The sequence below is a fragment of the Dinoponera quadriceps genome, unplaced genomic scaffold (genome assembly GCF_001313825.1).
Source record: "Dinoponera quadriceps isolate SergipeBrazil2010 unplaced genomic scaffold, ASM131382v1 scaffold3676, whole genome shotgun sequence".
Taxonomy (NCBI): Eukaryota; Metazoa; Arthropoda; class Insecta; order Hymenoptera; family Formicidae; genus Dinoponera; species Dinoponera quadriceps.
In genome coordinates, this window is record NW_014559267.1 from 407,141 (window position 1) to 421,452 (window position 14,312).

At 47.0% G+C, this 14,312-nt stretch overlaps 1 protein-coding gene across 1 annotated transcript in view; it reads left to right on the forward strand.

The window, feature by feature from the left end:
• Positions 1-14,312, forward strand: part of LOC106750264 (transcription factor collier) — a 102,559-nt gene that overhangs the window by 4,659 nt on the left and 83,588 nt on the right. The window contains exons 2-3 of the mRNA XM_014630470.1: positions 4,204-4,357; positions 10,415-10,478. Of these exons, the coding sequence (XP_014485956.1) occupies positions 4,204-4,357; positions 10,415-10,478 (218 nt within the window). The remainder of the gene's footprint in view (positions 1-4,203; positions 4,358-10,414; positions 10,479-14,312) is intronic.

Here is a 14,312-nt window from a genome sequence, read left to right on the forward strand (position 1 = left end):
CCCCCTCCCTCCGTATCCCTCTTCGCCGCGACATAATTACACAGTGAAAGAATTTGTATTACAAACGGTGCGCACAAGTTTTTGCGCGTTACTTTAACAAGATAAACAGGTTGAAAAGTAACACATTGCGTACGGCACTCTACTCGCCCAACACGACAATTATACACACATTTATTCGCTAACCATTTGTTTCGAGAATGCGCGAGACTTCGTTACCCTGGTAACGTAACAAGAAAATCTATTTTTAATTCCTTAAGCCATCGATTAAGTCGAAGAGACCGGAAAACGAGATATATCGTCACCCGTACGCAATGTGGTAATATGCAAAAAGAGAATGAAATAAAAGCAGTGAAATTAATTTTAGCAAGGTAAATATATTAATTGAATTACTAATTTAATTATTGTATTTGTGTGTACTTCTTTAATAGTATATTCCGCACGCCGAAGTGAAGTAAAAATTTCAGCTTTTTTTTAACACAAAATGTTTTACCGTGCGGGATTACGGCGAATTGTGAACGCGAACGCGCTGTTCCCTCCCGCCAAGTTTACCTATTAATTTCCTGGGTCAGTTTCCATTAAGAGTAATGATAACGCGATCATCGCAGCGCGATACATCGAGGAATGAATTAAAAAATTAGTCGACGTGGCAGGAAGCTTCGTATGAACATTGATAATATTGATAAGATGTAAAAACATGCGACGATCAAAAGGAAGATTAGAATACATGCGAGAGGCATGAACTCATTTAACGATAAATAGAAAAATTGTAACGGCGCGATAAAGCGTCAGGTCTGAATTTTGCCTTGATAGAAGAAAAGCACCAAGAAAACTGACATAGATAAGTACAATAAACCGACACCTATATTTCTCGACTGTAAAGTACTAAATTCTGCAAGACAGTACATGAACTTCGTCTACTGTGTGCAGTAGTTGAAGCTGAAGTGGCAGTTTCTGCCTGCAAACGCGTACGGTCGTGTTATTAGCGTCGCTTAATTTTTCGTCGTATTGAAATTTTGTTGGGCTTTCATCTTGAGAAAATCAAAATAACAAATCAGCGGTAAACAATGTATTTGACAATGCTACTTTATAACGCGAATTTCGAACTTTACAAACCACTTTGCATCTTGTGCCAAGATTAAAGATAACATGTAAAAATATGTATATATATGTATAACAAATCTATAAAATAGTGCAATTTCCGTGTTTTCATTTTATTTTTTATTTTTTGTTAGTAATTTCATATAAAGAAATAATATAGGTACATCAGTTTTGGAGTCGAGTTTCTAGAAGCGTTTCTCAAACATCCTAAAAAATAGTTATTTACAAAGAAACATGTAATAATTCTCACAAGATTATCATGTATTTTAGTAGAGAAGAGTTCCTGATTTGCATCCGTGCGCATAAATTTTAACTTTACACCTTCAACAAAGCCTTCAAGGCTAAAAACGAAACGGTATGTCGGTTTAGGTGCTTTTCCTCCAGTCATTCCTTCGTGGAGCAATTTGGCACGCGATTTGCCCACGCACACCGTGCGTGTACACCGGCGTGACCGCATACGCACTATTGTCATATTAGCGATACGAAGCGCGGGCCGCGTATGCGCGGTTTTCCACAATCCTCGATAGTCGGAAAAGGCGTGGTGGTGGAGAGCCGACGCGGGTGATAATATAACGGTGCGGCGGGACGTGCCTACACGTTATATAGGAATTGGTGCATGGCAAACGGGGCAAAATAATCGGACGTCGAGAGTTATGGGGCGCGAACCGGCGGCCGGTTAATCAGCCACCGATAATTATCGACACGGGCAGTACATCACTCCCCTTCCTCCCCGAAAGCGTGTGTCCTCCCTCTCTCTCGTACCCTCCGCGATCCTCCCCCGCGCGCTCCCGAAATCCCGCGTTGCAACCCCTTGCAACCGATCCCTCGTCGTCCGCGCACCCCTGCCCTCCCGTCCTCTACCTGCCGGCGGCTCGGCGTCCCACCACCTGGCGTGACAAACGCACCGCCGATACCATCATTTATTTCGCAAATGTGCTGCAAAACTGCCGCTATTCATTTTCGGTCCAGTCGATTCAGTTTTCCGCTCCGAGGGTCCGCCCTGATGGCCGTGCTCGCGCGCGCCCGCCCGCGCGCGCAAGCTCTCTCTGTGCAGTCGTGCGATAGTTTTATCGTTTCGCCGCGACGGCCCGATCGTACTGGCCGCCGCCGATAATGCGATTTCTCGGCGGTGATTTTTAACCGCCGAGCGCGATATACGCCGTATGGGAATGTTAAAAAAAAATTCCTCGATACGCCGCGCATACTACTGCGTTCGAATCGACGGCGATTCTCCTCTGAGATTAAGTCAAGTTCGACAAGGAGCTTCTATTTATCGCGCTGCGTCGCTGTCGGAGAAGGAGAAGAATTCGTTAATAATAATAATAATAATTATTATTATTATTATTAATTATTATTATTATTATTCTCATTAATGGGAAGCACACTTTAGTACATATCATTAAGCGAAGTTGTCGTAGACAAACAGAAAAAATTTTCTTTTAAATCAAAAGAATGAGTTAAAAGGATCAGTTAAATTAAAAGAAAGAGACACGCAAATATATATTAGTATACAAGTAATGATGATAATATAATTAAAATCCAAAAGCGCTCATGAAATCGCACGCGATAAAGAATGTTTAAATATTATCAAATTACCATAAAAATATCTACAGAATCGAAGAACAAATTGGCAGTTAGACATATGCCCTAGCGATATGAAATCTAGCGTCTTTTACGAAGAGGATACAATTGTTTGAATATGGGTCGTGAAAGATAAATCCTGGCCATAAATAATATTCCCAATTCGCTAGTACTATATGTTTTAGTGACTAGCATCAAGATAAGTAATGAATGAAACGGAGAAAATGACGATGAATATATATGAGAGTGATATAAAATCGTGATGTTAATAAATTAACGCGCGATCATGGCTGATGCCGCGACGCGGACGAGTAACGACGGAATAATGGTCGATGAGAAACTCCGAGTTTTACGAGATCAGACCGGAGTCTGGTGTCGCACGACACAACGTACTCGAAAAGGGGACTTTCTGTGCCATTACTCAAAGATGGCATTGGAGTCCAGCGCCTAATCTCGGCACATGAGACCTTAATGGGATTTTAAGGCGTCGAGGCCACCTGCGCGCTTCCCCACGGTCGACCTCGTTTGTCTTTCCTCTCTACCGGTTTGGGCATTCTTATTGCACTCAAGGACGAGACTGATACACCTCTTTGACCTCGCGATAGAGAATACCGCTTAATGTTACACTTCGCTTCAAAAACTGCCGAAATGCCGAGTACTATTCGCGCTTGCGTAATTTAAATGCTTGTCATCCTCGTAATAATAAATACATACGAGTTGATAAAAAATATATGTGATGTGTAAATGAAAAAAACAGCCGAATTCTAAACAGCAATGTCTGTATGTATGTAGAAAGAAAAAGGAGAGAAATGACCGCAAGCAAATCGTGAATCAATCATGCACTGTAAAAAATTTTCTGTTAAAAACGGTTCACCTAAATTCTTGTGTTATTTTAACATATATTGGAAATATGTTAAAAATTGTATTGAATTAACATATATATATATATTAAATTAACATATTCATCTTGTTAAAGTAACATAAAAATTCGAATGGACCGCCCATAACACGAAATTTTTTACTGTGCCCAATATCGATTCCGTTCAATTTAAAGCGCTTCACCGTCGGTCGGGGCGCGATCCCAAGTTCGAAATTTTGGCTCTACGCTAAACCTTTAATTCTACAACACAACAAGAACTAAAATAGGAAAATAGGCTCAATTTCAATTCTAATGATATAATTTGCTCTTACTTTTAACCTGACAACGTCTTGCATTTCCGTTTTCGCCATTGTCAGCGCAAAAAGAGTTATTCTTAAATAGTATTAAAATGGAATTTGCAGAATTAAGCATTGAAGGGAGAAATTAATAAACGTCAGTATCGTCAAAGTATATTTTCACTAGTCTCTCTCCCCTTCATCTCAAAGTATGCGCAAATTATCCTTAAGAGTGTCAAGGTAGCGTCAAAATATCGCCACACTTATTACAGAGATAGATAAGATAAATTTGCTTACGAGGTTTACACATAAGGAACACACGGTTTACGGTAGGGCGATTTCTAAAACGTCGCGTTTGATTGATTACAGGGTCGGCGTGGGCCGGGCGCATTTCGAGAAGCAACCGCCGAGTAATCTGAGGAAGAGCAATTTTTTCCATTTCGTAATCGCCCTTTACGATCGACACGGCCAACCGATCGAGATTGAGAGGACGTCGTTCATGGGCTTCGTCGAGAAAGATCAGGTAATGGTTTCTGCTATTACCCTCGTCCACGAGGGGCGCTTCGCGCCGTCCTTAAAACTTCCACCCGCGGATAACTGCGGCGCGCGAGTTACTGTCCTTACTTAAATCGTGATCGCGCGAGATATGATTCGCGGTTCTCCCCCCCCCCCCCCCCCCGGAAANCCCCCTCCCACGGAAAAGCTTGAGAAACCCGGTCGCGTCGAAACATTTTTCTCCCGGAGAGAGACGCGCGCGGGCGGGCGAAGGACGATAAAGGATCGCGCAGCGGAACGAGTCGACGGCGAGTTTGTGAGCACCGGTGGAAATGAGCGACGATAGCGGATGATAAGTTCGGAATTTCAATGCTTCACCGCTAACCGCGAAGCGCGCTCCCGTGAGGCCGGATGGAAAAAAGGAGAGGAGGCCCTTTATGACGCCGGGGAATATCGTGCGCGCGCGCTTATCTCGATAATTGCCGTTTCCATCGGGGCCGTCGGCGTCAAATATTAAACAGCAACGCCTACGCGCGCGTCTGCGTGCTCGTGTGTGTGCGTATATGCACGCGTAAAGCGTATCGATAGTCCGTGGAATCCATATCCGGCGCCTCTTTTCCGACAATTAGCCGGACAGGCGAAAATCCATCGGCCGCCGGTGAGAAATGGACGCCGATGTGAGCGCGATGCAGGATCACGGGGATGGTCACGCGAAGCGAATGACCTAGGAATAATAAAAAGAGAGAGAGAGAGAGAAAGAGAGAGAGAGAAAAGCGCCCTTCGACCGGCTCTCTCCGGCCGTGCTCGCGACGTACCTTCGATCGAAGATTACCGCTCCGTCGGGCGTTTGTTGGCCGGCCACTCGCGCGCGCGCGAAACGTCGGCCTCTCCGAGAAATTAGCGTAATTGCTGGCGATACAGTCCGCAACTAATTATTTAGCAGTACATATGATAAATTCTGTCACCCGTTTGTGTTTCATCGAGCGATATGCGAGAGAGAGGATACGTTTGCTCGCTCCACGTACGCTCCGCGAGCTCCACGGCTGCTTTTCCACGTTAAGCTTTCGCGTCGTTCCGGACACACTACGACCGTGGTTATCACTCACAGTGGCGAAGGACCCTCCGAAGTAGTAAGGACAACACTGATCGGAGATTGTGTCCGAACGAGCGTTCTTTCTTTTTTTTTCTCTCTCTCTCTTGTCTGTAAACTAGCAATGCACTCGAGTCGAGGTGGCAATAAATCGTGAGCAGCGTCGGGAATGACGCGCGTGACGTCGCGAATTGATTCAGCTCGGGGATTCGGTGACAGTTCCCACGTAGGAATCGTATATACATTCAGCCGGTACTGGAAACCGGCAAGATACCAGTTCAGTATATTGACATTGTTGTTATTATTATTATTTTGTCACACAGAACAATGCCCGACGATATACTCGATATAAAATATAATGAGAGTATAGATTAGAGTTCCGACAGTGTTCTTAGTTCTTAGTTCTAGTCTGCTATTCCTTTACTGCAAGTTGAAGCATGGTTGTCCACATGTCGAAATATAATTACTTGTTCCTAATTCCCTATATTGAAAAAAGGATTTGTTAACAATTATAAATAGTTTCAATTGGATGATTTGGTTGGAGTAACAAAATTATCCAGCTACACGGCACCAGTTTACCATAAACAGTACAGTGGTATAGCGTGCAACTAAATAATTTACCATTACAAATAATTTAAAATTAATTTAACTAAATGTTCGATAATTGTTGCCACATCCTCTCTTCAGTGTATATTTAATTCTATGTTCTCTATCCTTTCACTGTGTCTGAACCTTTGCAATACTGTCTTCCGAGTTTTGACCAATTGCTGTCGCCAGTATTCCACCAGTATATCAAACCAGTATACTATTCACTAAAAGTCGCTTACTGAACTAGTAACTCGTAGTTATCTCCTACTTGGGCTATAATTTCATTTCGCGTTTCGATTGGTCAGCGAAACGCCGACGAGGACGATGTCGACACAATGCCTCATCGTACTCGAGGCAAAACCGAGTCGACAGCTGCGCGAATTCGAGTTCCGCTCCGTGGAGAATTATCGCGGCGAACGATCGCGACGACCCCGAAAGAACGCCCTGAAACGGGACGCGATTGTCAGCGCGTTCAGCGTTCATCGTTAGAGCTCCACTTTCTATTGGTCAATTAGTACAGCTGTTTAAGGAGAAGTTAACTGGCGCGCGCGCGCGACGCACCGTCCATTCTTGCGCAAGAGAAATCGTTACGTTGAGAGATACCCGCGCGCGCGCGCGGGACAAACGACCGGGCGCGGATTTGCACAGGTAATACACACCGCCGGTATGTGTGTATGTGTGTGCGTGCAGAAGAACGCAGTATACGCGCTTTACGGCGCTACGTCGAGGATCGATCGATCAGACGTACGAACAAACGTAACGACGGTATGTGAGCGCGGGTGGGCCACGTAACACCCATACACACACACACGGTACACGCCGAATAACCGGCGGAAATCCAGATGCACGGCACGCGGACGAGCCAAGGTCCACGCGCGTATAAATTATCGAAACGTAATCCCGACCGTAACCTCTGGAATTCTGCGGCGAACCCCGCAGATATATCGACGACGCTCTGTCGGAAGTCCCTCTATCTCCCTCCGTGTCTTTCGCTTTCGCTTCCAGCGCCCCGGGCTAACGAGGCTATACCCGCTAATAAATCTATCCACCATAAATCGTCGGCTCTAATTCGACAGCGGGGGGCCGCGCGTCGCTCGGATCGCGGGACGCGTGATCGCGCGCGGCTTTAAGAACGCGGCGTCGAGACCTCGCGCGCCTTCGAAAGTTACACGCGTTTGCCCTGGAATTCTCTCATCGGGCCGATCCGTATCGCTGTTCGCGGAAAGGACGAAATTCCCCGTCGTACGCGATTCTCCCGGTCGAAATGTTCGCCCTGTGTCAAACTTTGCATTTTCTATAACACACCAGGAGCTGAGAGACGGCAAAATAGGTTGAATTTCAATTCTCGTGATACAGTTACTCCCGCTTTGATCCTAGTGTCTAAAATCTCTGTTTTCGCTGTTTTACCGTTAAATTGGTTTAGGTCAAGGTAGCTTTAGAATTAAATCTGTAGAATGAAAAGAGCGCAAATTGTCCTTAAGAACGTCAAACTAGCATCGAAATCTCGACTCGATGAAAAAGATGTAAGTTCAGGAAACTGGAAACTTATGTGCGCGCTTCTCACCGAACAACAGCGTTCTCGCGGTCGATTTGACGACGCGGTGTGGATATTTGAGGTGCCTACTGCGAACGCGGCCGTAAATCTTGCATTCAACGCTGCCCGACACCCGGATTCGCGAAACTTCGCGAAATTATATGAAGTTTCACAACGTACAAGCACCCGATTAATTATTCGCATCGCGATGAATATTAGTCGAGAGTCCCTCTCGGCGCTCTCCTTTTCGAAGCCCGTCGCACCACCTTTTCGTGAATCCATAACGTTCCGGTTGGTCTCCGCTCCTCTCTCCCCGCCCATCCGGACCTTATAATACGTGCATAATTCACGTTGTCGGGACAGTTGCATCGCGTGGCCTCCCTATTAATTAGGGTCATGCACCGCGGACATGCATCAACCTCGTGCCGAGTACCGTTTCTACCTCGGTCCACGCATCTCCTCCTTCCCCGCTCTATTGCCGATCTTAATCGGGATTGTGTATTTCACTATAGTTACCTATAGTAAATATATGTGTCGAGTCTCTGTCACGTGCCTCGATAATTATTTAACAACGGAGAAAAAATTTGCAAGAAGAATGCGTGTGTGTGAACAGCATATATTAATACCAATCAAATGATTAAAATATAAAATACATCGAGGACTGAACGGGAAATGTGACTGTAACTTGTATAAAAAATTTTCTGCAAACTAATTGGGATCCAGTCCCATTGGCCAAATTAATTATGGATTCTGGTTAGGAAATCTATACAATAAAGAACATTTTGTACTTGTGCCAAAAGCAGTCCTTGTTCACATTTTTGTGTTATGTTTCTAACATATCCGTGTGTTGATTTAACATATGTTAAATTTAACAAAAAAGATGTTTTACCGTGTACGCAGGTTCTGGTTAGAAATGTAACGTTTCGAAAACACGATTCTAAGAGAGAGAGAAGCATAAACAGATTCTATTTGGTAACCCCCGACGTTTTCCCAAAGATTGTTTCTAATTTTCATTTTACTATTAACACTCAGAGTTAATCCTCTCATAAATCTCGATAACATCTTTCACATATTTCCTCGACAATTTTAAGATTTATCGTATAATGCAAAAGGCGTGAAAAAAAAAACCGGCACTTGATATCTGCGTCGGAGATACAACACAACCGCTTATCACAGGCGAGACAATGTAAGAAGAGGTAAATTGAGTCACTAAACCATAGACACGAGCCGGCTACTCGACGACGCTCGTACGCCCCCGGAAATGAACGCTCTAGGTAAATACCTAGCGTCTCCTCGTTTCGTCCGCTTTTTGTTCGTGTTTAATTAAAAAGCAGTCAGCGGAGGAAGAGAGAGTGGTTCGACCTATCCGCGTGTATATCTGATTAACGTCCTTCGTGCGCCGGACGAATTTAGAGATTAATGGCTGCGACGAACGCCGACGACAGGAAAGAGCTTAATGCGTGCGTTCTCGGAGCGCGCAATGGAAAAAAGGGGAGAAAGACGTTCGTCCGATCGAGACCGAAGTAGGACCGATTATCCGATGAAGCGAGCGCGCCAACCGGCCGGAGAGAACCGCCGGCTTCGTTAGAAAAATGATCGCTTCGTACCGTTCGTTCGTTCGCAGAGAAATCTCGCGATGGATTTATGCGGTTTTCTTATCCGTGTCGGCTATTCTCGTGCTTAAGCTGATAAGTCGTAATCCCGATATCTTCGCTGGAACTCGTGCACGTCAAAATGAGACAGTAGCGCTCGGGATACCCTCGGCGGATCAAAAGGAACGAGACCGCTCGTGTGTGTAACAGAAAATATTAAAATAAAACAAATCTAAGCCTCTCTCTCCTTCTCTCTCTCTTGCGATAAAATATTAAAGTTAAACGTCTATCAGTACTTTACATATGAATTTCTAGAAAACTTGATGGTCAACAGCCTTGTAACTTTTTTTATATTATTTCTACAAGTATCCCTTATCGTCTTCTCGTTTTTCATTGCAGCGGTAAGAACAGTCGCTAGAATTAAAAACGTGATATCGAAAGTCGCACTTGTTATACGTTATGTTAGCTTCGAATATGATCAATCTTTTTTTAATTTTGCACGTGCGTAGACCGTGTTTGCATTAATATATCGATAAAATTTGAAAAAAATTCCCGTAAAAAGTAGATCAACGTCTACGAGCTATCTTGAGAAACTAACGACAAATTAACCGGAACCGCTCGGCCGGAAGAATTCCAGATAATCGCGCGGCGCCGTTCACGTGCAGGGGAACGGCGAGTCGGAGTTTTCCAACGCGTCTACGCGCGTATAATTACGTTAACTCGACGTGAAATCGATCGGCACCGCCGGCGTTTATCCTCGAGTCGAAAGGTCGTGAGCACGACTAAAAGTCGTGGCCGCGTAGCGCACGCCGGTCGTGGGTGTACCGACCATGATGTTCCGGGGGGTAGGTAGTTGAAAATGCATTACCGCGGTCGCGGCATATGGCACGATGCACGCATGACTCGTCAACGGGGCAGGATGATAATTATGCATCGCACGCCATACGTAATGGCATGGCTCTTACCGGCGCATCAAGAAATTAATAATTAGCGTGAGGTGGAGCAGGCCAGGCGAGCGGGCGCGCGCGCGCGCGCACAGGCGTTGCGTCACGGTGCACTTAATTAAAATAGAACGGAGCGCGCGAAGAACGCAAAACCGCTCGCGTACGCGATAGAGCTGCAACGCGCGAGCTGTTGGCTTCGAAGCCGAGCCGGTCTGCAGATAAAATTTGCAGATAAAAAGGCGTAAACAATCCGCTGTTAATTGGCGTAATTCATGTCCCATTATTTCTCGTCACGATCGGAAATGCACGTAATCTGACTGTGTCCCTCTTCTTGCAGGAATCCGAGGGCCAAAAGACGAATAACGGCATCCAGTACAGTTTGCATCTGCTCTATTCCAATGGTAAGTGAGAAGTATACATTCCGAGACTAATATCGGTGTTCATAATCGGATCTTATATATGAGGCCTCCTTAATCCAGGAATAGTCACTTGATTTTTTTTCCATATAAACGATCACGAACATTTGATGTGGTTATTCGGTTTCTTAAATATCTTTTCGGTTTCCTCTCATTTTTTTTTCGAAAAATTTTTTCGAAAAATTTATATTTATAGTGTCCCTAAATAACAGTAAATCATACATCAATTGATAATATGCCACGTTTTGTTAATAATAATAGCGACTTTTATTCGGAGTCTAAATGATCCCAGGTGACTATTCCCGGGTTAAATTCATCTTCAGATGCTTCGCAGCCAATAAAATGAGCCGCACAGTGTCTGAAGTTGAATTTAAGAAGGCCTCAAATGCCAGGTCTGACCATGAATGACCGGCATAAGTATACGATTTTTCCCGACTCGGCATTCAAATTAACCTCAGCGGTCCTTCGGCTACTTAAACGTGACGCATGCGCCGCTGCGAATTGTCAACAGACCGTGGTCGACTCCATAATTCATTTTTCCACCTGGTCAATTATGTAACGACCAACGCGTCGCGTATTTGCGCGAAATATTAACACACCCATTTTCGATCAAATGATGCGCGTGTACGACCGGTGGCCCCGAGCCGTACTCATTCTCTCGCGTAGGCGTTGCGATCGCAGAACCAGGCTCCCTTGAATCGATCCGCGAAAAACGCGTATTCTCAGGGCCAGACGTAATAGCCCCATCCGAGCGGCGCAGCGACAGACGACGATGACGGGCCATCGACATTCCACGCGGACACCCGGTCTCTTAGGGCCGGGCTAAAAAGCTCAGGAGAGAACTTTCGAGGCCCGGTCGACGCAACAGAGACATATTTTACGTCACACCGGCCGATGCGCGGCAAAAAGGCCAGCCCGGACAGAGCAGCTTCCGTCTCGAAGAAGCGCAGACCGAATGTCGCAGGGGGACGCGCAAAGGGGCCCGAGAGAGAAAGAGAGAGACGCGCAAAAGGAATCGAAAGAAGCGAATGGTTCGAAGGTGGTCCGGGAAGTGGGGGACGGGGGGAGGTCCCAAAAACGCGGCCGCATTATGAACACATTAAAAAGCCGCAAGGCGCTAGCTGGGGATTCGCCGGCTCGGCAGTTTTTCGCTCCATATACGCCACGAGTAACGTCAACACGGGCTCGTCTCTTTATCCCCCGATTCTTACCGGCGACGCGGCCGCCACGAAACCACCCCTCTCGTCGGGCCTTTCTTCTGGCTCTGCCGTGCCTTTCCCGTCCTTCTTTTTCCCGCGACTCGCTCACGCCGCCCGCCCCTCCCCGGTTCGCCAATGGGCCCGATCAATCAATGCAAGATTTTTGCGTTGACCGGTCCGACCTGTGAGGGTCCGCGCGCTGCCATCTAAGGACACTAAAACGTGTCGCGAACATCTCGGACAAGAAACAACTAACTGTTGCAAACTATGGAATAGGGAGGCGCGCGCGCGCCTCGCGCACACCGTCACCGGGTCGGCCGAGTTCTTCGTCTCTCTCACGCCTTCTTTCGCCGTTCGTTCTGGCGATTCTCCGCCGCGAGGGAGAGAGAAGAGCGCATTCTCTCGTCGTCTACTCGCTCGTGTCCTTGCCTCTCCTTATCGTCATGCAATTTGGTCCGTGCTTTCTCCCGAGCGCGATGCCGGCCGGCTTTGCGTATCGGAATTCTCATCGGCGAAGAAGCGCCTTGCCTGGCGAAGCGGGGGGTCGCGTCGAAGGAATATTCAAATATGACGAGTTCCGCAATTCCGCACTCGGAGGAATGAGCGGCTGAATTAGCACGACTAACTTCTGCAGTCGTTGCTACAAGTTCGCTATTCGAGATGAAAAATGCATTCGTGTGTGCTGGCGAAATTATCAGTGCACGAGTAGCACTAAGATCGGTTCGATATGCTGGGTATATAATATGTAAACAATAAGAAAAAAACGTTTACGTCGATCGGCGAAGCGATGTGAAAGAGAAAAAGCACCAAAAGGTACGGAGTATAGGTATGGAATGACATAGGAAAATGGAAAATCGACGTATCCATCTTTCTCGGCTATAAAATATAACCGAACTTGGTCGAGCATGAACTTTGTCGAAATATGAACTTTGTCTACTGCGTGGACAGTAGGTGAAGCTGAAGCGGCAGTTTCTGTTTGCAAACCTGTACTTGGTGATGCATTAGCGTCAGTTGATTTTTCCATCTACTGAAGTTCTTCCCGAGCTACCTTCTTGTAAATTTTAAACGATCAGCGGTAACTATCGGACAAATACTATTTTACTGCGAGTTTCAAGCCACTTTTCAAATCACTCTGGATTTTACGCCAATCTTTATCCTCTCCGTCGCTGTACCACGCGAGAGAAATTAGAGTCAGGTCGTTCTGCGAACCGACATGACCTGAGTCTACCACCGGTCTGTCAACCGGCATACCTGTACCTGATAATCCCGGTGTTACACCCCGAAATTAGCCCTTATCCCTGATAATAATCGCGCAAAACTCTTCTCGCAACTTCGTCACGACGTCGATTTTCCACGACGAGACATTCTCACAATCTAATTCGTACGCGTTTGCAAATTGTCCGGTTGAACTCTCGCGCAAGAAATCGGAGATCTCTCTTCCTTCGCGTCGCGCGGACGCGATAACCGGATACCTGGATGGAAGGAGAAACGGCCGACTCGCGGTCGGACATTGAGACCTACACGCGTCGGCTACGTCGCGTCGCAAGAAACTTCGTGGGGAAACACTCGCGAAAAAATCACTCGCTCGGTTATCGAACACACGACGGCACAGCGCGGAGTTTATACATTGTCGCTCGCCGGGACTTACCGCCGCATGCCCTTTACAGTCGATCTTGTACATCAGCGCGGCTCTGATTCATGCCGCCGGCTCGCAGATCGGAGGCCTGTCTTGTACGTATCGCCGTTTATAAAAGTTTCATACGCGAAATACCCGGCCGTGCACGCGCGACTGTTATGCCCCGGAGACAAATTGGAGCGCGGACATGCTCCGTCTCTCTCCCTCTCTCGTTATATCTCTCCGGCTCCGCCGTTATCCACCGGCAGATCCGCTGTCAGGTGTCTCCGTGCGCGTCACCGATCGCCCGACCGGGCAATAAATCTATAATTAAATAATAAATAAGGAGCGCTCCCTAACCGTCCCAGTGACGACGAGCTCTCGCCCATATCGGGCCGCTTCTCCTTTTTGTCATCGCTCACTCCTCCCTGCGTCTTCGCGTGCTCCGTTTCCTCTTCATCCTCCTCCTCTCCCCCCCCCCCAATCCTCTGCGATCTCCTCGCCCGCATCGTCTACCTTTTTCTGCACGTTTCTCCGGCCGCTGTCGCGCACACACGCGCGATAAGGAAGACGCACGCCGCACGCATACGAAGATGAAAACGGTAGTGCTCGGTAGGATAGAGACGGAGGCGACGAGGAGCAACCGCCGGAGAGTCTGCGTTAAGACTCCCGCGGAATATCGCGGTGCATGAATAAAAGCGCGGCTGTGATCAAGGATCCGCCGATCGAACGGACGACGGTGCGTCCGCTTCTTCGCGAGGGACGGACGGCCGTTTTTGTCGCCCCCTCCCCCCGCGAACCCGGTCGCCTAGTTATGCTAACGTCAGTCGATCCAGACTTATTTGCCTCTCCGCACAGCGGGACATGGCACGCGAGTCCTCTTCTTATTCAGCGCCTTCTTCAACGCTTGCCCTTTATCGTCGTCGTCGCGTCGAAGTCGAATCGCGAAGTGCCGCCGCCGCCGCCCCGGCGATAAGCCCGGCGCATTCCGCGCGCTCGTAATTA